Genomic DNA, 22,207 nt, shown 5'->3' with positions numbered 1-22,207 from the left:
AGGCAGCTGAAACGCTGCCTTCGCAAATCGGAGCGTTTCATGTATTTGCCCGTGATCAGCAGAAGAGCGAGCGTTTCCCCCGCTGCTCTGCAGAACCCCTCCCGCCTCGCCGGGGCGGGATGCTCCGGCTCTGCGCCTGGTCTCGCTCTCAGGGCCGGACACCAACAAGGGTCGCATCACCGGCGTTACTGCATCCCCCTGCCCTGAGACAGGTTTCTCCTTGTCCTGAGGTTTCCCGAGCCTGGCAGGATGCTCTTGAATCGTTTTTTCCAGCGTTGCCGTGGGAGCAAGCAGCGTCCATCCCCTTTAGGTGCAGCTAGAGAGCCCTGCCAGCTGATGTCCCTGTGAAAAACTCCCTCAAAACCTGCCGGCGTGGCAGGCGTTCGCTGGGTCTCACCTCCGGTAGGCATTATGCATTCCCGGTGCCCTGGGATTTGGGGATTGAGGGTTTCCTCACCTTCCAGCCTGGCCCACTGCCGTTAACCCCAGCAGCTCTCCCTGTCCTTAGGGCTTTCCCTGCCTGGGGACGTGCCCGCGGGGCTGAGCCGGGCCACGCGAGCAGCACCAACTCGGTGTCTTTTGGTGCCGCGAGCCCCTGTTACCAGCGTGGGTATGTTGTGTTAGGCAGCCCTGTCTCCCCCGCAAAGGCTGCTCTCCGCGGCTGTCTCTATCGTCCCCGAGCAGGTTTCTCCGTTTTTGATTAACTGGGAGACTGCAGTGTGAGCTGTTCCCTTAATGAACTCATCTGTTACTCTGAGGACTTCGCACTCACTTTGCTACTGGCTAATACATTGCCATTAGTGCTCTGCTTTGCTCTGGAGTTTACAGCTTGTAATAATTATGTCTAATTTTGATTTTTTTCTTTAAATTACTACATGGGGTAAAAATAGACTCGGTAATTAACTTCTTCTAAAGAGGCAGATATCAGAGTTAAAGAGGGGGCGGGGGGGGAAGAAGGCAAAGGGGAAGGCAGCCCTGCGCGGAGCTGCACGGAGCACCCTTGGCACCCCCCGCCAAAGCCTCACTGCGGCATTTCTGCTTCCAGGATCGTCTGTGAAATGGGGCAGGCGCTTCCAGGGATCAGCTCCGGCCCAGTGCTCCTGTGCATCGGAGAGTGCAAGCCGGAGTTCACGGCCAAGTCCACGCAGCAGTACGTGTTCGTGGTGAGTGTCCTGCTGAAGCCGGGGGGGGGGCGGGGGGGCCGTGCGCATCCCCCACGGGAACAGCCGTGCTCTACGAGTGCATGTGTCAAATGGATGGGGTTCAACAGCAGAAGACAATCCCAAACTTGCCATCTTTTTCTGATGCTTTCCCCAAGGTATTGCACAATTTCTTGGTAGCCCAGTCACTGAGCCCAGTTCTCGGGACCCGGAGCTCGCACAGGTCTACGGAATAAACAAGATTTACGTGGGAACCTAAACCCGGGGTTCCCGCAGCATTTGGTTTCAGCTTTGCACCTCCACAATAGTGATAACCTCCCGAACTGCTAGGCTCGGCTACTCCTCGCAAAGTGCATTGTTGCAGTCCCAGCAGGAGCGTTACACAAAGCGGAACTTTGTTCTGTACCCAGGGACCGTCTGTGCACGAGGAATCGTCGAGGAGTTGGAATCGGCACTCAAAATTTTCCTCTCTTTGTAATGGACGTTGTTACTTTGGTGCTTAGTTAATGGGGCTGAATCTAGGGTGCTGCTTCTTGCTGGTCTCGAGGGGGTTTCTGCACATAAGTGTGTACACATATAGGCACCAAAGGGCCTTTTTGCGTGAACGCAGAAACCCGCACCAGGAGAGTGCACCCCAGAGTCCGTCCTGCTGCAGCTCAGGTGCTGCGGTCCTGCTGGAAACAGCTGGAATCAACTCCCTGGGAAACCTAAACATACCTGAGTTAGTTTCTGGGTCTATAGATTTCATTTTTTCACCATGATGCCCTTCAGGATGGAAGGGTAATTCTGCATCCAAATATTCAGGGATTTTTTTTCCCCTCCAGGGGCGCTGGTTCAGCATAGGCTTTCTCTGTCTGCATAGCGGAGAGCTGCTCGTCGGGCTGGTGGGCTTCCACTGGTTGAGTGGGTCATTTCTTTCTGTTGTTTAATTAGCAGCCTTTTGATTCAGAAACTTAAAAGCCACAGCCGGGGTTTCTCATATCTCCAGTTTTGCCTAAACGGGGCACTTCATCCACCCATATTGATGTGCTTAGTGGGATCTGCATGCAGGGAAATCCCAGCGCTTACCAATTGTCCACAGTTTGTAAACTAATTGAGAGACAAATCAGGCCAGCCCCTGCCACCCTGACGGCGTTGTAAGCGACACCCTCCCCTGGGATTTCGTTTATTGAACAGCATAGCAGGGGTGCAAAATATCACCACGTTTTGCTCAAATATGCCAGAAACCCCTCTGCTCATCGCAGGGCACTGCCAGTACGGCGCCCAGATGTGCCGTCACGGAAAGGCAGGTCCCATGCGACACAAGGAGGGTGCTCTCTTGCTCTGTGTTAAATCGTGAGCGGGAGGCAGTGGAAGGTAATTGCGGAGATGAACCTTGGAGTAGTACCTTGCAGCAACCTGGTGAGCATGTGCTGAGCATTATCATCCTCTGTATTGGTGCTTCTGATTTCCAGCACTTACCCTGATTACATCGTCTCTTTTTCTCAGGCATCTAAAACTCCTAGCACATCATTTCCTTTTGTTAGTTGGCCTCTATTTTTCTCTTTAGCGCCGCCACAAATTCCATTACAGCTGGTTTATGCCATAAAGTCAGTAGTAAAATTGATTGGTACCTTAAAGCAGAGCTCTGTTCCGACCCTGAGAGGGTTCATGCCTTGGTGAGCTCATCTGGCGCCTGACTCCGCGCAGGAGCGATGCTGTCACCTTAATTACACCCGTTTTATCTGGGGAGGTGGAACCTTGGAGCTACATTGCATCTGTAAATCTGTCATAATTATCACCAAATCATGAGCTGAAGATGGAAAATTCTTATTCAGCTTTCAGGCCCTCGTGCGATGCTGACCTCACCCCAGCCCTGGGAGCTTTTGCAGGTCTCTGGGATGAGCCCTCAGCTCTCCTGCCTTTTCCTTCTTTACAAGAGTGACTGCTCCGGGTTACAGCCTGAGTTTCTATTTTTGGCAGCACTTTGGATTTCCAGGGACTGCAGCGCTTAGACGAGGTGATGCTCCCACCAAAAGCGTCAGGTGCTCGTGGCCGGGAGGTGCTGAGGATTCACTCTGAATGCAGAGGAGGGCTGTGCTGCCCGGTACGCGTGCAGCTCCGCTGGTTGGTGTGCGGAAGCGTGCCAGACCTCACGGACGTGTGAAATAACTGCTCCTTTCTGTCCCTGGGCTCCCACGGGGGCTGGAGGAGGAGGAGGAGGGTGGCTGGTAGTGGGCTCTCGCTGTCCGGAGCGTTCACAGCGTTGCAGCTCGACCCTCATTCACCTTGGGAACAGCCGCTGGGGTTGGGCTGGAGGCTGAAGGAGGTTTTTGATGGGCAATCATACATTGAACATCCTTTGGAGGTTTTTTGCATTTTGGAATCACTCCTCTTGGTGGTATGAAACACTCCCAAGCGCGCCTAGTGTAAATGTTGCTTTTTCCATCCGCATTGTCTAGTATTGCCGTTAGCTGGGATAATCACAGAATATCCAGAGCTGGAAGGGACTCTCAAGTATCATCGAGTCCAACTCCTGACCCCAGCTAGGATAAGAGCTGTGAGCTGACCATGAGCAGTTGAAGGACGAATCTCTCCCTCCTGTAATATTATTCCATAATTATCCCCAACGGTGTGGATTGCGTGTTTTTTCTCTGGTCTGTTCAGGAGTCGGGGTCAAACAGGCTTTTGGCCGAAGCTGCTTTGGCAGATGCTGTGGCACCCAGAAAACACGTGTTGCATTGTGAAAACAGTAGAGAAAACAGGACAAATTCCCCGAGCTGCCAAGCAGGTGGTACCGGGGGAGCGGAGCTGGGAGGCTGCCAGCCTTTGCAGATGAGAGCCGTAAAGAGGGTAATGTGAAAGCATTAGTACAACAATTTGGTAATATCCACTGATTGAAAACAAATAAAAAGGTACCTGCTTTCTGCAAATTCTATTAAGGGGAATAAATAGCTATCGTGGTGCAAGGCAGGACAGAGGAGTGGCGTTGCTGCAATAATATCACCAATGAAATGTCGAGTGGGATCTAAGTTCGCCCACCAAGGATGTCTTGCCATCAGCAATGGGAAACAGGCTCTGCCCCCACAATACTATCACTGGTGGTTCATATTAAGCTGGAGCTGATGGTACCGCCTTTTGTTAAAGTTGTGCAAAACCCTGGTGGGGTTTTTCAATGCTTTACCGCATTGGCAAACTTTGAACATTTGGATTCAAACTTCCACTGTGGCAGTTTGCTTGGCTTGGGATATATTTCGGTTTTGAAGCTGTGGTGCAAACAGCTTACCTTTGTTTAAGAACGAAGTTGAAGGTAAATACTCAATTTTGCTGAGGCTAAATTTGCAATCGGTTTGTTGAGGCGCGTCTCCCTTTCAGAGCCGGGTTCCAAAATTCAGCAGGAGACTTGCCAGGCGTCCAGAACACATCCCTGTTTTGGTTTTCCATTTTAAAAAGGGTGTCCCCACTCAGCCAAAGCGTGAAGGTGCTCGGGGGCGGCGCTTCTCGGGCTGGCACGGCCCCCGGGCAGCCCCTCGCCCACAGCTCCCCTCGCAGCATTCCGGAGCGCTGAGTTTGTCCTTTTTTTTTCCCCCAGACTCCAGCGGTGAGTTTTCTGCATCCCAGCCGCGGGCCGGAGTCGGGAGGGACGATGGTGACCATCTCCGGGCACTACCTGGGAGCCGGCAGCCGCGTGTCGGTGCTCCTGGGAAACCAGACCTGCGAATTCTACGGGTAAGGGGCCGAGCCGGGCCAGCGCGGGCTCCTGCCGTGCGCGTCCTGGCTAGCAGGGCAGCGCCGTCGCCTGTCTGCTGCAGCTGAACACGCAGCCAGGGCAAAAATTCATCTGGGAACCCCCGCAGGCTCCCCTTCCCTCTCTTATTACGTGAAACCATCTTCTCTCTTACGGTGACTGAGCCTTGCTGGGCGAGGGAGGGGTTGCATCAGAATCAGTGCTGTCCGCTATTTCGTTTTAATGCCATTACAATGTCAACTGGTCCAAAAATCTCCGGCAAACATCACTGCCATTGTGAAATGTTTATAGTAGTCATCAGTACCTGCCCCCAGCCCAGCTGATCTGAGGAAAACGTAACATCTGTAAGAAAAATCTAGTTTCTCTTTTCACAGATCAGCAGCTTACGCTACGTTTCTGCAGCCGCGGCTGCAGGTACCTCAGCCTCCAAGAAACGGTCGGAGCGAGGGGCGGGCTTCTGCGCGGCAGAGCGAAGCACACACCCTCTGCTCTGCTGAGAAACCTGCCCAGCCATCGGCCTCCTCTGGGATTTTCTAGGGCAAATTTGCTTTTCAGCCAGCAGTGTAAACACAGGGTTGACATTTGCAGGGTTTAATGGGTTTTCTTGGGGCTTAGTTAAAAGAAGACAGATGCAGTATACATCTGTGTGCACGCCGTGCGCAGCCCTGCCCTGTACCAAGGGCGCAGCAGACGGGAGGCGTTTCATAGCGCGGGCGCCGCCGGTGCGGGAACCTAAGCGAAGCGGTGTGATGTGCAGAGGGATTCTGCCTCTCACATCCTCGCTCAGGCTTCCCAGGAGGAACCGAGGCCGTTTCTGGGAAAGTAAAGACCCCGGGAGGTGAATTCCTCATCTGGAAGGCTGAGAGGTTCTCCGATACGGGAGCTGTGGGCGTTCAGACGTGGGAGCGTGTGGGGATAATTAGCAGTGCTTATTCTAGGTCCGTCCTAGAATGGTGCTTCGGGAGGTCTGGAGGGGCTGAGGTCTTCAAGTGCAGATGAACTCTCGAGTGCTAAGCACTGCAGCTGATCCATCAACTTTTCTTCCCCATCCGGAGCAAAGATGCCAGATTGCTTCCTCAGATGCACGCGGGTAACGGCGTTACCGCTGGCAGAAGCAGCCCTGAAATGTAATCCCTTAAATATATGATTATATTTGGGCAACCTGCAGATACTGACCTGCAAAACCTGGAAGAGTTTTGAATTCTCTGTATGTTCTAATTACAGCAGGAAAGTAGAAACTTAAACAAAGCAAGCGGCAGTATATGAACGGCACCATCCTTCATGTGGGGTCACGCTGTGCACTTTGTTTTGCTTCGACTGTTTTGAGGCAACGAACTTCAATTGTACTCGAGGGTGGGGGGGAGCCTGATTAGATGAAGCAGTTTCTAATGAGATTCACTCTAATTACAGCTTCCCCCATTCTCCCCTCTCTGATCGGAGGAGTGGGTAGATTCACCATGACGACATAATAATAGCACAGAAAGCTAATTAACTGATCACAGGGAGCTGCGAGCAGCTCTGCCAGCAGCGGTGCGTCACTCTGGATCTCACGCCAGAGCTAAGCAGGCGCGGTGGAGTCTGGGGGGGCTGAGCGGCTGCGCCGGCGCGGGGAGGCAGAGCAGGCAGCAGGCAGGCAGCAGGCAGGCAGGCAGCTCTTCAGCTGCACGGGCATGCATGGAAACACGCCGAGAATCAGCAAGGAAGGTGGAGAAACGCACTCCTCGCACGAGGACGCCTTCATGGTTAAATTAAACCTAGGTGGAGAGTGAGAATAAGATGAAGAAGGGAGGAGGAGGAGAGCGGGAAGGGGGAGACATGTAATCGCATCCATACAAACAGTCAGGTCCAGTTTGTTTCAGGTATTTTAGGAGGTGGTCTCTCTTCCCTGGGTTGCGGTGGATGGGACTACTGAGGTGTGAGCTGAGAACATGGTGGTACCCACTGTTTGATACCCCCTGGAACGTCCAGAGCTGAGCGATGCACCCGTACTCCTTAGGGAGGAGGGGGGGGGGTGTGTGTGTAAGGGCCCTGGAAGGGGACCCCGCAGCATCCCCTTGCCCAGGTAGAGACACGGGAGCTTTGCTGGAAGCTGAGCGGGGCCACGGCTGCGCTCAGCTCTTCGGGCACCCGCAGGTTTGGGCAGGCAGGATGCCGGGCGGGTGGCCGTGCAGGGCACTGGCCTTCCAGGGGTGTCACTCCAGCGCTTTCTGTCCGAACAGTGTCCAGGCTGCCCGCAGAGCTGTGCAGTTCCTCGCAGCTCTGTCCCGGCAGCGGGAGCGATGCCGCTTGTATCTCATTCCCCTTCTCCATCCATCCACCCGCCGGCGCCTTTGTGCTTTGACAGCGCCTCGTTACCCTGCCGCCTCGACCTTCTCCGGGGCTCCGATGGAAGCAGATGGTCTGTTGTGTCCGGGCAGCCAGCGCCGAGGCCGAGGTCACCCCAGCTCTGACGGGCAGACAAAGCTGAAGGCAGCGGTGACGGTGGCATCGCCCTTCCCAGGCGGGGGCTGCCCGCGCTCCATTATGCTGCTCACAAGGGCCCGTGTGTGCGGTGGGGTGGGGAGGGGAAGAATTTGGCTTTTGAGTGAGCTAATGCCTCCCGTTTAAAAAGCAGCCATCTGTTTTCACACGCCCGACAGAAGGCGGCGGGTTCACAGAGGGATGCGGGCGGCTGCAGTTTGGCACAAAGAGTAATTCCAGGGAGCCCTGCGCTCCTCCCCTGGTGGGCAGGCAGAGTCCCCTCCCGGGCAGAGCTCCGTTCCCTCCCTCCTGTGCCCGTGAAGCCCTCCTGATCATCTCGGGGGCTGACTGACGGCTCAGCCTTTTTGTGAGCTGCCCCGCTCCAAGGCGCTTGCCAGCACCAAGGGTCGTGTTTTGCCCCCATGCCACGACCGCCCGGTAACGCCTGCCCGGCTTCTCTCTTGCACAGGCGGTCCATGAACGAGATCGTCTGCGTGTCGGCCCCATCAGCCCACGGCCTGGGGGCTGTTCACGTCTCCGTCAGCGTCGACCGGGCTCAGCTGGAGCGCACCTTGGTCTTCGAGTACATCGACGACCCGAAGGTGCAGCACATCGAACCCGAGTGGAGCATCGCCAGGTAACACGAGGCTCTGAGAGCCGGAGAGGAGCCAGCTCGCCTGCTCTGGCTCTTTTCTCGCGCTCCGTGAGGGCAAAAGAGGGTCCCCGTGGAAATGCACGTCCCATCCAGCGTCCCGGATTTGTCGGTGCTGGGCGTCTGTGGCATTTGCATTTACCGAAAATCAGGTCCAGAGTTACTAAAGTAGTTGTGATTACGGAGGCGATTACAGCAGTAGCAGTCTGCACTGAGATTCTGGGAGCACAAATAAAGCCCAAGATCACTTCCATCTGCTCAAGAAGTGCACAATTGCTCATTAAAGGCTCCTTCTTGTAGTCCTGGAATAAAACAAAACCCACAACCACCAAGAAAAGAAAAAGCTGATGCTAATCAAAATGTACTGTTTGTCCCAGATTCACTGCTCGGAACGGGGCGGCCGGTGCTGTCACATCGCTGTGACGTCGTTGCTGCTAAAACCCTGGGCCGTACTCGTCCCCTGGTGTTACTTTAATGGTTGTGCTCACAAGGGCTGTAACACAGCTATTTGTTTCAAATTCCAATTATTTTTTTAACTTGCCCACGAAAGAAGTAAGTGTCTCGCTGCAGGCTCTGCGAGATGGCCGCTTTGAGTCCCAATTCAAGGTTGCGGCTGGTTGTGGGTGTGCTGGGGTGGAAGGGCCGGCCAGGGCCGCGAACAGGGGTGGTCTAACGGGGACAGCTGAGCTCTGCTGCGGAGGTGCTGGAGACGGGTGAATCTGGGCTGTGCTGCTCCAGTTAGCACAGGAAAGAAGAAGCCAAGAGGGAAAGACTTTGCTCGGGGGCATTGGCTGTAGGAGAATGGGGGTACTTTAGCCCGGGGGGTTGTGTCCTCCCTGGCCCTGATGGCACCGGGTGCTCTTCATCCCTCCCCTGCTCTATGTGACAACTTGCTGTGTCTGCAGTCCAGATGCAAGCGCACGTCAGTTCCTTCACTGCACGTACCATTTATCATGTTCCCTAAAAACATCGCTATGTAAATCATTAAACACTGTGACTAATTTATTGTCTTACGTATTTAGTCTCAGCTCAGTTGATTTCTTTGGTCCCATTTCTCATCCTGCTGCCTTGCAATGCCGTTAGGTGGGAGAGGGTGCAGCTGAGAGTAGAGAAGCTAGCTAACTTGTGAGCCACCGCTCCCCAGCAACTCGGGGAGTGGGCATTAATCCACTCTGTCGCCTGGTGCCTGAAGTGTCGGCAGAAAACATCTTTCTGAGACCAACAAGCATCCTTATTGTCAGGCAGAGCCCCTCGGCAGAGCCCCAGCCCCTCCTGCCCGATGCATTAATCAGGTGTCTCTCGGTTCTCCACAGCGGACACACTCCTCTGACCGTCACCGGCTCCAACCTGGACGTGATCCAGGAGCCGAGGATCCGCGTCAAGTACAATGGCAAGGAGTTTGTCAACGTAAGTAGCTGCTGTCAGCGCGGTGCCACCGGGCGGTGCCTGGGAGCATCCCACCGGGCTGCACACGTACGGTTACTGGTGCCCGTGCTCTCTGCGTGGTGACACTTGCTGGGGGCCAAAGCCACTCTGGGGGTATTTCCCTAGACTTACCTAAACTGTTAGCAGCAAAACCTGGGGACCCTGGAAAGAGGGGTGCCAACGCACACACATGGGAGAACGCAGTAACTGCCAAGGAGTTTTCAAAGCATTTTAGGTCATCTCCATCACCTCAAATTCTGTCTTGGGGCAGATAAACCTGTTTCACTCCTGGAACTGCCCCTTTTGTCCGAGCCCCTGAGCCCCGAGAGCTCTCCTCTCCTCCGCATCCTTCCCTTCCCTGTACCTAGCTCAGCCCTACAGGCACGCTGCGATGGAAAGTCCAAGTGTAGCTGTCCCCATCCCCAGCTGCTCCAGGCTTCCCCTTTTAGTCCTGCTCCTTCTGTAAAAGCCCGGAGCCGGGCGCCGAGACCTGCCAGCTACGAGGCTGCTATGTTTAACCGGTCTCTCCCTAGCTGCCTCTATAAATAAACCTCCTATTGCTGCAGCTCTGGGCCTGGCGAGCCCGTACCGTCCCGGGGAGGGAAGCAGAGAGGGGAACCGCTTCTCAACAAGAAGCTTTAAGGCCACTTTTGCAGGTTGGTCACTGCGGTAAGGCAGGTGCTGCTCCCTGCACCCTCCTCGCCGTGCGAAGGATGCTGAGCGTGGGGCTCCGGGTATTCTGGTGAGGCTGGGTGTTACTTTTCTGCCTTCTTCCCCTCCTCCCTCCTGTCACCCTGATGTTCCTGAAGCACGGAGTTGGTAGCAGAATTTGGGGTTGATGTGGAGTGCCACCTCCTTCCCCTGTCTGTGTGTTTTCAGTCTGAGAGTGAGAAGCTGAAATGCATCCTCAGCTAAATGGGAACTAAGCGGTGTTCTTGTATGCTACAAATAAGAATTGTACCTCCGGGACCCACAGAAATTATTTTGACCAAGTAAAACTGAAAAATATTGTTTCTATGCAGTGATCTTTCTGACTGAATCTGTATTATCTTGGAAAGGGCAAACCACTTAGCAGTCTTTTCCTATTCCCTTTCTCCCTTCCCCTCTGAAGACCTTTTTCTTCCGAGCTCTTTTTAAAAAGACATCTAATTTTGTTGTTAGCGGTTGCTGTTATAGTGCTACAAAAATAATTTTGAAGGCACAAAATTGAGTGAAATTAAATCTTCCGCATACGGAGGGAGGCCAAACAGTGGGGCTCTTGCTGCTTTATAAGGCGAAAGTCTCATAAATCAGCCAGCTCCCTGCTTCCACGGCTGGAGGAGCTGTGGGTGTCCTCGGCCCGGCGGGAGATGACCTTCATGTTACCTCCAGCCCACGAGTGTCAGATGGTCGTTCCTTCCCCTCGCTGGCGTTAGGGAATTGCCTCTCGGCGCCAATTTGTAGCAGGGACCAGGTATTCGCTGTGGGTCTGTTTCAAAGTTGGCATTGCCATGGAAAGAAAAGAAAAAAGAAAGGAAGGGCTGAGTGATGCGCTGTGCGAGCCTCTACCTCCTTTAAAACACGGCTCATTCCGAAGCTCGCTCTCCGTCTCTGCACCCGTGCCTTTGCACTGGCCGGGGCGGGGGGAAGCAAATTCCCCCAAACTATGGCTATAATGCATCCAGCCTGGATTAAATATTTCCAGCTAAACTTGAATCCTCTGGACTTCTCAGGGAGTATTTAAGGAATCATTGTCCAGGTCGGGGTAAGCTTTTCCCCGCCATCACTCAAAGCATCGCCTTCCCCACAGGTCTGCAAGGTGGTGAACGCCACGGCGCTGGCCTGCCTCGCACCCCCCCTCGCCCCCGAGTACCGGCCCGGCCTGGATGCCGTCGAGCGGCCGGATGAGTTTGGGTTTATCTTCAACAACGTGCAGTCCCTGCTGGTCTACAACGACACCAAGTTCATATACTACCCCAACCCGACGTTTGAACTGCTGAGCCCAACCGGGGTGCTGGAGCAGAAGCCGGGATCACCCATCATCCTGAAGGTAAGGAGACCGTTAGCTGGTGGGAAGTAGAAAAAAAATCCCAGAGAGAGGAGTTTTATAACCCCCTTGGAGAACGGGGCACGCCGGACTCAATCCCGTCGTTTGCACAAGCTGGGAACGAGACGAAGCTCTGCGTCTTTGTACAGTCTTCTCTCCCCTTGTCCCTAGGGCAGAAACCTGTGCCCACCCGCTCCTGGGGGAGCAAAGCTCAACTACACCGTGCTGATCGGAGAAACCCCCTGCGCCGTCACCGTCTCCGAGACCCAGCTGCTCTGCGAGCCGCCAAATCTCACCGGGCAGCACAAAGTGATGGTGAGGGACCAAAAGCTCCTGTCAGCATCCCTTCCCTCCCTCCCTCCCACCCGTCCTCCTCCTCCTCCGTCTCCCCGACTCACTCAGACGCTGAGTGCAATTTCTTGTCCGAGCATCGGTAGGATTTTAGATCTTTATGGCTGTCTAATTGGAAGCTTAAAATATTGATGTGGATTAGCGTGGAGAAACTTCTTATTCCCTCCTTGAGACTCACCACCTACTCTCAGAGCCTTCTAGAAAGAAAAGTCTTTCCAGCAGTGCCTTCAGAGCCCAGTACCATCCTTTCTCTGGTGCTGCGTGCCCTTCCTTTAGTAGGCGAGACCCTTTTCAGTGGGCAGTGTTCTCCCTCCTGTAGGGTAGGAAGAAGGGATTTTATCAGTCCTTGTAGCCAGAGCTGATCTGCTAAGTGGATGGAAAGGTTTTGCCTTTTCCTGAAGCAGAAGCAGCCAGTGACATCTGACCACCGGACTGGTTGGCTCAGTGGTCTTGTCCAGGACAACAGTCGGTGTCTTCCTCTGCTCTGGTTTTGGGCACCGCTGCTTCCCCTGATCCACTCACCGACCAAGGACGCAGCTGCAGAAGTGCTTGAGTAGAGCCCAAATGAGATTGTAATTGTGATTTATTTCCCTTTAAGTTCGGCATCCAAAACATATTCAGATTATCACAGTGTGATTCACAGAAGCGCAACCTGGCTGAGAGCTGCTTGCATCTGTGGCCAGGGCACATCCAAGAAAAGCCCGTCCCAGCATTAACCCCCGGCGTGTTTGCTCTGGCGCTTCCTCGTGGGGCTTTCTCTTCCCTTCTCTGGTCTCTCTTTCCAGTTGCTCTGGCTTCTTGTCAGTGGAATTATCGCTGGGTGGCTAATGTCCACGTTTTACAAAAGGGAGTTGAAAGCTTATAAAATGAAAGTCAAATGGAGCCATCAGATAATAAGAACGAAGCCCAGATAGTGAAGGGCTGGCACATTTATCATGACTTGAAGCCTCCCTGTGTTCCCGTAAGCTGCACCCTCTGTGTTTGCAGGCGACCGGAGCTGCTGCCGCCTTGTAGTGCTGCCTTAGGGCCCTGTGCAGCCCGGGCAGTGCGTGCCCTGGCCGGGAGGGACAGGGCTGTGGGACAGGCTGACACCCTTACCCGAACTGCTGGTTACCTCCGTTGTGCTTTGCAGGTGCGTGTTGGTGGTATCGTCTTCTCCCCTGGCTCGGTGAGCATCGTCTCGGACAGCCTCCTGACCTTGCCGGCCATCGTCAGCATCGCGGCCGGAGGCAGCCTGCTCCTCATCATCGTCATCATTGTCCTCATCGCCTACAAGCGCAAGTCCCGAGAGAATGACCTGACCCTCAAGAGGCTGCAGATGCAGATGGACAATCTGGAGTCCCGGGTGGCCCTGGAGTGCAAGGAGGGTCAGTACACACCCATACACTGGTCCCCAGCATTCCCCACCGGAGCACCCCGGTGCCCCGGTTTTCGCAGCGAGGAGCAGGGCGCGTGGCCCCGCGGGGTTTGCACGCCCGTCCCGCCGTGGGAGGGTGGGCAGCGACCAGCGTGTCAGCGCAGACACAGCTCCGCTGCCTACTGTGCGGAGAATAGGATTAGAGCTTGATCCTGCTTAGGCAACATGCCTGGATCACACTGCGAGGACGGCGCGAGCCCCAGGGCGCCCGGCGCAGTGGGCCCCCTCCTCTGATGGCCTTTTAGTAAAGAGCTTTTAAAAAGGCACAGAGTGAGAGAGGGAGCAGAGGAGGTTCGGACCCCCAGGAAACAGCGTGTATCCCAAATGGAAGGCAGTAGGGCTGGAAAGCGGGTCCGGTCCCTCCTCCAGTCTCTAAGACGTGAGCCCAGGGTGGCAGGAGCAGGTCTGAGGGATGGGAAGAAGCTCCTTAAGCACCCGCTTCTGGGAAATCTTGTGTGCTATTTGGGCTAGCTAGACCTGCTGCTCGCGGATCGCAGCACACACCAGTCTTGTCCCTCCTTGCACAGAGGTGGCGGAGCCTGGCTGCTCCGCGGGGAGCCGCGGTGGAGGTGGGCAGTCATTTCTGTGGGTGGCGGGTTGAGACAAAAAGTGTTCTGGGGAGAGGGGCTGCTCTTGTTTTGTACCTCCTTCCAGCTGGAAGGGAGCTTAGTGGATCAAAGAGAAATAAATAGAAAGCTGCAAATTTCATAGTGTGACCTCTGTATATATAGAGAGAGTTGCGCTGGATTTGTTCAGCTGCCGTTAAGAGGATAGCCTTGAGAGCACAGGACAAAAAATGAGATCTATGCAGGAGAGACCACAGCTTCAGCGTGGGCACAGCCTCCTGGGGTACAGAGACCTCACCAGGCCAGCACGTCGTACTTCGGAGAACGAACACAAGGACACACATACAGCTGTATAACGTGATGATGTTATGTGACGAGAGGAAGGATAAATTCCTTCCTGACCCCTGCAGCAGGCAGTTTCTGCATGGATTTGGTCTGCATCAGAATTGATTATTTTGGCAACTGTTGATAGAGGAGGAGAAGAAGAAGGAAAATGTGGGAGTTACCAAGTTATGAAAATAGATCCTCATTTCTATCTGCAGCCTTTAAAGGTGTTTTAGGTGTGTACACACAGGAGTGAGCTGCATACAAATTAATAAGCATCTTTTGTTCTCGGCATCTGCTCTGTGCAGTGTGTGCTCTCTCGCTCTCAGCTGCTGAGACAGTCTCCAAGGGTGAGGGTCTGTCTGAGCTACATGGCAAGGGCTCCTCCGAATCGTTTCCTGAGCTGGCCCGTGTAGGGGTGCTGCTGTGCGCCCGGGGAGAGCAGGCAGGCAGCCCTCCCCGCGGCCTCTGCTCCCGGCGCTCACCAGCGTTTCTCTGTCTTGTTCTGTTCTCCCCGAATAGCTTTTGCAGAGCTGCAGACGGACATCAATGAATTAACCAGTGACCTGGACCGCTCCGGGATCCCCTACCTCGACTATCGGACGTATGCCATGAGGGTCCTTTTCCCCGGCATCGAGGACCATCCTGTCCTGCGGGAGCTGGAGGTAAGGAACGGGCTGTGCTCCGGCCCTTTGAAGCTTCCCTGAGCCCTTGGGGAAGGCAGCGTGAAACCCTGAATCACCTTTATGCCTTCCACACCAAATCTTATGAGAGGCCCTGGGGTTAGCAGGACGAGCCCTGAGTTTATTTTAACAAAGAAGCCGGGGTTTTATTTCCATCACACATTGCTCGATTCCTCTCGGTTTCTTCTTCCTGGTGTTGCTTTACTTTTATTTTATGGGTTTTCTATTGCTATGGGCCAGCAGCAAAGCATGCCAGATCAGCTATCGGTGTCCTTTTAAAGTCCTGCTGAACCACCATACCGTGCAGGGGCCGGCTGTGCGCCCGGGAGCATCCCGCCTGGAGCATCCCGCCTGGAGCGTCCCGCCTGGAGCGTCCCGCTGCTGTTCCGTGGCGTGTCCACGGGAGGGCAAACGCCGTGCCGAGGCATGGCCACCTCCCGCCTGGCTGCCAGCGAGCCCCTTCGTCTCTCTGGGTTTTCCGCCAGCGTGTGTAAATCTATCAATAAGATTTTCACTGAGGGTTTAGAAAAATTGGTAACAGAAAAGGGTCCCATCGGATCACCTTGCAGACGAGCCCCGCTCCTCTGCGAGAGTGCCAAAAACAATGATGGTGCTTCAAGAAAAGTTATCTGCCACCGCGCGTGGGACCGCCGTCTCCATCCGGGATGCCCAGAGGTACCGGGCTCGGTGCTCCCTCTGGGAGACTGACGTTGCTCCAGCGAATCCTCAAAGTCCTGTTGCCTTCACACAGACCAGGGGGCGAATCCCCAAACCCCAATCCCCAAACCCCAGAGACGTGAGAGGACAAAGCGTTGATTGCTTATGCTCCACACGGCTGCATTGCTTTTCCAGGCAAGCACTACTTAGCATTAACGCATCAAATTAGATTCCTTTCCAGCGGGCCAACAACCTGGAGCAGGTGCCGTGGGGTTGGTAAAACTCAGCAGACTCTGAACCAACCTCGCCCAGCCCTTTCCCATGCCCTGAGTTTTCCAGTCCCACGCATTGTGTTCGCTGTTCAAATTGCCAGATAAACCACTGCTCTAGCAAACAAATATGAAGGCTTTTTATTTGTTTTACTCATGAAAAACAGAATTGCAGAAGTGATAAATGTGTTGCCAATTACACAGTTGCTTAATTATGTAACGTTAGTAAAACCAATACATAAGTCTCCAAGATGTTCGGTAGAGAGTTGCTTAATGCAGTTCATCATTTTCACTTGTAATGAATTACTTGAATCTGCAACTGGCTGAAAGCCTCAATTAATTTTTTACACTTGTCCCATAATAAAGCAATAGTCTAAATTAGTATTTAATTTACTTACAAGAGTGTCACTTTTTGTGCAGAACAAGCAAAATTGTATGTCATTTATAGGGCCGTTAGCCTCAAAGCAGCAGCTTTATGGCATGCAGAGAGCACAGCTCGGAGCGACAATTAAGGCAAGCCGTGCTGAAGTGCTGGGGGGGGACAGAAAGGGTGACACTTGGTCAGGACTGGCCAGAGACCACGTTCAGGGATGCTGAGACCCTGAGAGATGGGGTGCTGGCTTGTGCACCCAGGGCTAAACCGTTCACCCCAGCCCTAGGGATGGCAGAGTGACCCCCCGGTGGTGCAGGGCTGCTCGCCCATCCCTTGTCCTCCCGTGCCTCGGCTGATGGGCACGCTCTCCTCACCGCAGGTCCAAGGGAACGGGCAGCAGAGTGTGGAGAAGGCCCTGAAGCTCTTTGCTCAGCTGATCAACAACAAAGTCTTCCTGCTGACCTTCATCCGCACGCTGGAGCTGCAGCGCAGCTTCTCCATGCGCGACCGCGGCAACGTGGCCTCGCTCATCATGACGGGGCTGCAGGGCAAGCTGGAGTATGCCACCGACGTGCTGAAGCAGCTGCTCTCTGACCTCATCGAGAAGAACCTGGAAAACAAGAACCACCCCAAACTGCTCCTGCGCAGGTAACGGGGGAGATGGGGAGGGGACGGGGCTGTGGGCAAGTCAGCGCGGTCCCCTGGGCTGGCACGGCCACACTGCTGGTGGCCTCCGGGGGCTCTGTGGGACCAGGGTGCTGGTGTCGGAAGGAAAACGCTGCTCCCCATGGGTCGCTCTGGGTGACCCATCCATCTCCTCACCTAGCTGCAGGACACGGGGTTAACTCCGCCGTATGATGCCACAGATGGCTGAACAGGGTCTTAAATTGAGTCCAAGAGAGCTATTACCTCTGATGGGTCTCTTTCTCACTCATAATCTCTTACCTCGCCCCAGCCCCGGCAGCCGCATCCTCCCCTGGCTTGGCTGAGAGCAGGTGATGATGGCACTGCCACCTCTGCCACCCAGCTGCCTGCTCCCTGCCCTGTGCTGCCTGCACCCGCCTGACCGAGCTCCTGCTGCTCTCACCGGTGTGTGCAGAGATGCCCCAGCGGTTCAGCACGGGGGGTTAGCCCCCACTGCCGGTCCTGTGCGGGGCTGCCTAAGGGGACCATCGTGGCAGGGAGGAGAATAGCACGAAAACTGGAGCTCTCCATCACCTGCACGTTGTTGCTGGTGCCAAGCAGTGCCCCGTGCATCCAGGCAGGGCAGAGGAGGCACCAGCTCAGGTACGGCGCGGGGTGGAGGAGCAGAGATACAGCTCCTTCAGTCATTTGGACTTGATGATCTTAAAGGTCTCTTCCAACCAAAAGGATTCTGTGATTCTAACTGGACTTCAGGCTCTTAAGGGCAGGAGTCTGATTTCTCACATGTCTGTACAGTACTTGGGGTCCTTGTCTCCCATGAGCTGTGGTATCATGGTGGTGAGTAAAGCATTAACCTTGGCAAAGTGCTGCGAATTGCCCCTGGAGCTGTCAGGGAAAGGCGGGCTGCCCGGCAAGGCTTGGTCCCCCTCCCGGTGGCAGCCAGGGTGCCTGCGTGACCTTCCCCCTCACGTGGCTGGGCTACCTCGCAGGCATGTATGGGCTTTATCCTCGCAGCATCCCTCTCTGCCCGCGCGGAGCAGCAGCGGCGGTGTTTCACAGCTGGGAAGGAGCTCAGGAATGGGTGGAGTGACTCACCCATGGCCATGCAGGGAAACAACAGAAAGAAAAAGGGGGAAAGTGTGTATTGATGTAGGCCGGATCAGCGGCCACAAGTAAAAGGCTTCCCCTGTTCTCCGTGTCGTGAGCCGCCTCTGTCCCGTGTCCCTTTGGGTCTTGGCCTCGGCCGGCGGCAGGAACGCGGCTGCACCCGCAGCTCTGCCGGCACCTCGCTGGAGCGGGCGGACAAAGGAGAGGGGAGGATTTCACAGCTCTAGGAAAATTTCAGGGATTCCTCCAGCCATAATGAATATACTTGACAGGAAATTGCTTTAAATCTGGCTGTGTTTGTGGAGGCAATAACTCATCTCTGGAAAGGAAGCCGTCTTAATTTCCCCCGTGGTTTGACGAGTCGCTGGGAAGGCATCTTCTGCCTCAGCCATCAATAATGACTTTTCACGGTGCTCCAAAAAATAGAGGGCTGGTGATCAGAGCTGTGCCTGCTCCTCCCCGCAGCACCCGGCAAAGAGACGGGGCCACGGGCACCGCCGGCAGCGTCCAGGCTGGCTGTCCTGCGCCGGGGCTTAGCCATCCCCTGGGAAACCTGACCTTGAATATTTGCAGGGATGGGGCATCTCCCACCTCCCTGGGCCACCTGTGCCGGTGTTTCACCACCCTCATCATAAAAAAATTTCTTCCTTATATCCAGTCTGAAATCTACCCTCTTTTAGTTTAAACCCGTTACCCCTTGTCCTGTCACTACAGCCCTGCTAACCTGCGGCCGGAGCCCCGGCCGGCGCCCCACGGGCTCCCGCGGGCTGTCGGTGCCCAAAACAGCCCGGGCTGGAACGTCTTGCTCTCACTTAATAAGGAGTGATCAGCCACAAAGCGAGATACTTTTTATTTTTGATTTTTTGAGCTCTCTGGTGGCAGCAGCTGATAATTGGCACTCAGTTCTTTCTCTCTTTCTTCCTCGTTTTCCCCTCTCTCTTTCTTCCATGACTACCCCTCACGGGAGGCAGCAAAAAAGCTGACATTAAATCAAATAGCTGCTCTGGTTCCTGGCACAGAGAGCAGCACACAGCGGTTCCGAGACCTAGATAGAGCAGGGAAAATTAATAAAATACATATTTATTTGGGGGGCTCTCTCAGTTCTTTTTGTTTATTTTTTTTTTCATTCCCAGTGCCTCAGAAAGCCGGCGGAGCAGCCGAGGCTCTGGTTGCTTGCTGGCGTCAGATGCCTTCAGAAAGTCATCTCTGGATCGTGCTTTGCCCTCGTTATGTGGTCAATAGGAGAAGGGTTTTCTCCAAGTCTAGGGATTCTCCCCTGCCATGTTAATCTTCAGGAGCTTAGTTTTCATTTTTAGAGACGGCTCCGTAGCAGCGTTTCAGAGCCCGGCGCGGCCGAGGCGCAGGAGCGATGCCGGCCGAGGGGCAGCACGGAGCCCCGAAGCGGCTGAGGCTCAGCGGAGCCCTCCCAGCGCGGCAGAGAGGGGCCACGTCGGCCCCGTGGTGGGTGGCAGGCAGAGTGCGAGGGACACGCTTCCCCCGCCACCCAGCTCCGGCCCCACTTCGAAGGCAGAGGCGGCCAGGGAGAGCGTGCTCGTGGACCGGTGTGCAGGGAGCCTACGGGGCTCCCGCGGCTGCACCCGGCAGCGGTGGAGGCTGTAAGCAGCCCCTTTCCTCAGCCAGGGTAGGAGAGTGATGATTGACTTCATTGCTGGCCGTCCCCAGGACCGATGCACTGCAAATACCTCTCGGCATCAGTGTGTGTCGAGATGCAGCGAGACTGAGGTTCAGTGCTTGAAGGTAAAGAGAAATGGGATTTGACAGAGATGCTCCGAGGCGTTCCTTTTTGCTGTTCCGTTCAGCTGATCTTGTATTGCTGATAAAGAAACAAAAGGGAACAGCTAGGCACGGGAGTATCCGATACCCTTCTCCCACACAATATACCCCAACTGCTCTGTCGCTCCATATTGCAGTTATTTTTACAGTGCTGGTGTCGGTGTCAGGCCACCAGCAACCAAAAGGGACAGGACGCAGCATTACTTCACCGGTAGGGCTAATCGGGTGGCTTGCCGATTCTTAATTTAATATCCTACTAACAAAGTAGGTAATTAAATCAATATGCACCCTGAAGTCCTGAATGTATCATTTTCTGAGTTTTTCACCTATTCTTTAGTTTGTATCACCGACTCGGTTCTCCGTGGCTCGCTGGCGCAGCGGCGTGCTAGTGCTTCTCCTCCTTAACTGGGTGACTGAAATATTTTAAACAGGAGAACAATGTGTGTGTCAATTTGTAGGATGAATTTTTAGGCAGTTAATCAATTCAGGCTTAAATTCTTTGGGGATCTGCAGACATTTTCACAAATTCCTGGCAGATGTTGCGATCCTAAGAGATGATGGATAATGCGACCCCGGGCCCGTTTGCCGACTGGCGTCAGATTTTGTTTGCTGAAATCTGTGCCTCCTGTTTATACGTGATCTGCTTGACTTTGGGATCAAACCCTGTTGCTTCAATAGTGTGTGTTGTTCATTAAATGCCAGAGTTTTGAAACATGCGGGACGCCATATAAATACACACCAAGTGGCAGCCCTTAATTCAAGGCAGCAGAGCGGATGGGGAGAATGGGGAAAAGGGGTCCGGAGCGGGATGGTGACTCGCTCGGGGCAGCGGTAGCGGCTGGGTGTGTGGTCGTGCCCGCTGAGCATCTGCTGGGCGGTTTGGTGGTGCAGTGGTCGAAAAGGTGGTTGGCAGGAATGGCAGTGGGAACAGAGCTGTTGGCCGAGGGGATGAAGGTGCCCAGACCCGGCGGGACTGCTGCCTTGCTGCGGGCCCGGGGTGACGGCGGAGGGAGGCACGGTCCCCGGAGGAAGGGGGACTGCAGAGGTGCCGGATCCACCCCTCTCTGCTTGCTGAAATTATAAAATCATAGAACGGTTTGGGTTGGAAGGGACCTTAAAGACCACCCAGTGCCACCCCCTGCCCCAGGCAGGGACACCCCCCCCCAGCCCAGGTTGCTCCCAGCCCCGTCCAACCCGGCCTTGAGCACCTCCAGGGATGGGGTCTCAAACAAATTTGGAGCAGGTCCTGGTGTCGCAGGAGAAGGCTGGTAGCGATGGCAAAGCCGGTGGTGCAGAGCCAGGCTGCCCGGGGGCACGCTGGCAGCAGGCTGGGCTGGCGGCAGCCTTGCCTGTGTTGCCTGCGTTGCCTGCCCGCCCCCCCGCCTCAGCTGCCTGTTGGGGCTCAGATGTGGACTGTGAGACCCTCTGCCACCAGCACAGCCACCCTGTCCCCGGGAAAATGCATTGTGGTGCTTTAAGGGAAGTCTCCAGGTCCTGCAGAGCCAGCATTAAAAACTATGATTAGAAGGTATTGTATTTAAATTAGAGATAATCTCGGGCACAATGTGGGGAGAGGAGGCTGGGTGGGACTGGGGAGAAAGCTGCAATTTCCCTGCCATTGTCACTCTGCCGTCCCTGATTGCCAGCAACCGCTGCAAATCCCAGTGATTTACTGAGCCAGGCTGTAATTTGCACCACGTGTGAGGAGCCGTGGTGTCACCAGGCTCCCTGTCACCGTCCCCGTCAGGGCTGCGACGGGCTGTCAGCTGGGCAAGCTGCTGTCAGCTCGGTGCAGGGGGGGGACACAGCGCTGGCCGCATCCTGCTGCCTGCCGGCTCCGGAGCTGCGACGCCGGCTCAGAGCACCAGGCTGCAGCCGGGTGGTGCCACCCAGGGAAGATTTGGGGCCTCTGATGTGTGGTTTGGTTTTGTATGTAATGTGTGTGTCCTCCTGGCTTCCCTAGGACGGAGTCGGTGGCTGAGAAGATGCTGACTAACTGGTTCGCCTTCCTCCTCCACAAGTTCCTCAAGGTAAGGAGGGATGGAGCTGAGAGCCTGCTGCCGCTTTGCCGCCTCCCCCGCCAGCCATCCCCAGGGCGAATCTGGGCTTGGAACTCCTCAGTCAGGCTCCAAGCCAGAGGACGCGGTGGCGAGGCAGGGGAGGTGGAGATGCCTACAGCGGGGGCTGAGCCGCGCTCTCACGGCCCCCGTGCTCAGCCGCCTTCAGCCCTCACATCGCCCGGTGTAATGCTCATGTAACAGAGTTTCTGTCGCACCTCTTTAGTACTTGGGAGAAATTCTCACTTGCATCTCCATGCCTGGGCTTCCATATTTTTTAACCTTGTGGTTTTGGAAGCCCCACAGGATTTGCTTCATGGGAGCGAACAATGAGATGGAGATCTCAAATTCCTTTTTTACTGCCATAAAGATTCAGTAGAGATTTACTGGGCCAAAGACAACATACCCAGTGAGCCACGGGGCTCATGGTTTTGGCTGTCCTCTCCAGGAGCTGCTGGGGGCTGAGCCTGCATTGCACATGTGCTGAAGACTGAGTCAATGGGACTATGCCTCT

At 54.9% G+C, this 22,207-nt stretch overlaps 1 protein-coding gene across 1 annotated transcript in view; it reads left to right on the top strand.

The window, feature by feature from the left end:
* Positions 1–22,207, top strand: part of PLXNA2 (plexin A2) — a gene marked incomplete at its 5' end in the record, with an annotated part of 154,785 nt that overhangs the window by 118,269 nt on the left and 14,309 nt on the right. The window contains 10 exons of the mRNA XM_082494522.1: positions 1,046–1,163; positions 4,732–4,868; positions 7,817–7,984; positions 9,313–9,406; positions 11,214–11,453; positions 11,622–11,765; positions 12,934–13,168; positions 14,631–14,773; positions 16,470–16,738; positions 21,600–21,666. Of these exons, the coding sequence (XP_082350648.1) occupies positions 1,046–1,163; positions 4,732–4,868; positions 7,817–7,984; positions 9,313–9,406; positions 11,214–11,453; positions 11,622–11,765; positions 12,934–13,168; positions 14,631–14,773; positions 16,470–16,738; positions 21,600–21,666 (1,615 nt within the window). The remainder of the gene's footprint in view (positions 1–1,045; positions 1,164–4,731; positions 4,869–7,816; positions 7,985–9,312; positions 9,407–11,213; positions 11,454–11,621; positions 11,766–12,933; positions 13,169–14,630; positions 14,774–16,469; positions 16,739–21,599; positions 21,667–22,207) is intronic.

This window comes from Vanellus vanellus, assembly GCF_965231255.1.
Source record: "Vanellus vanellus genome assembly, chromosome: 23".
In the NCBI taxonomy this organism is placed as follows: domain Eukaryota; kingdom Metazoa; phylum Chordata; class Aves; order Charadriiformes; family Charadriidae; genus Vanellus; species Vanellus vanellus.
This window is presented reverse-complemented; position numbering and strand designations above follow the sequence as displayed.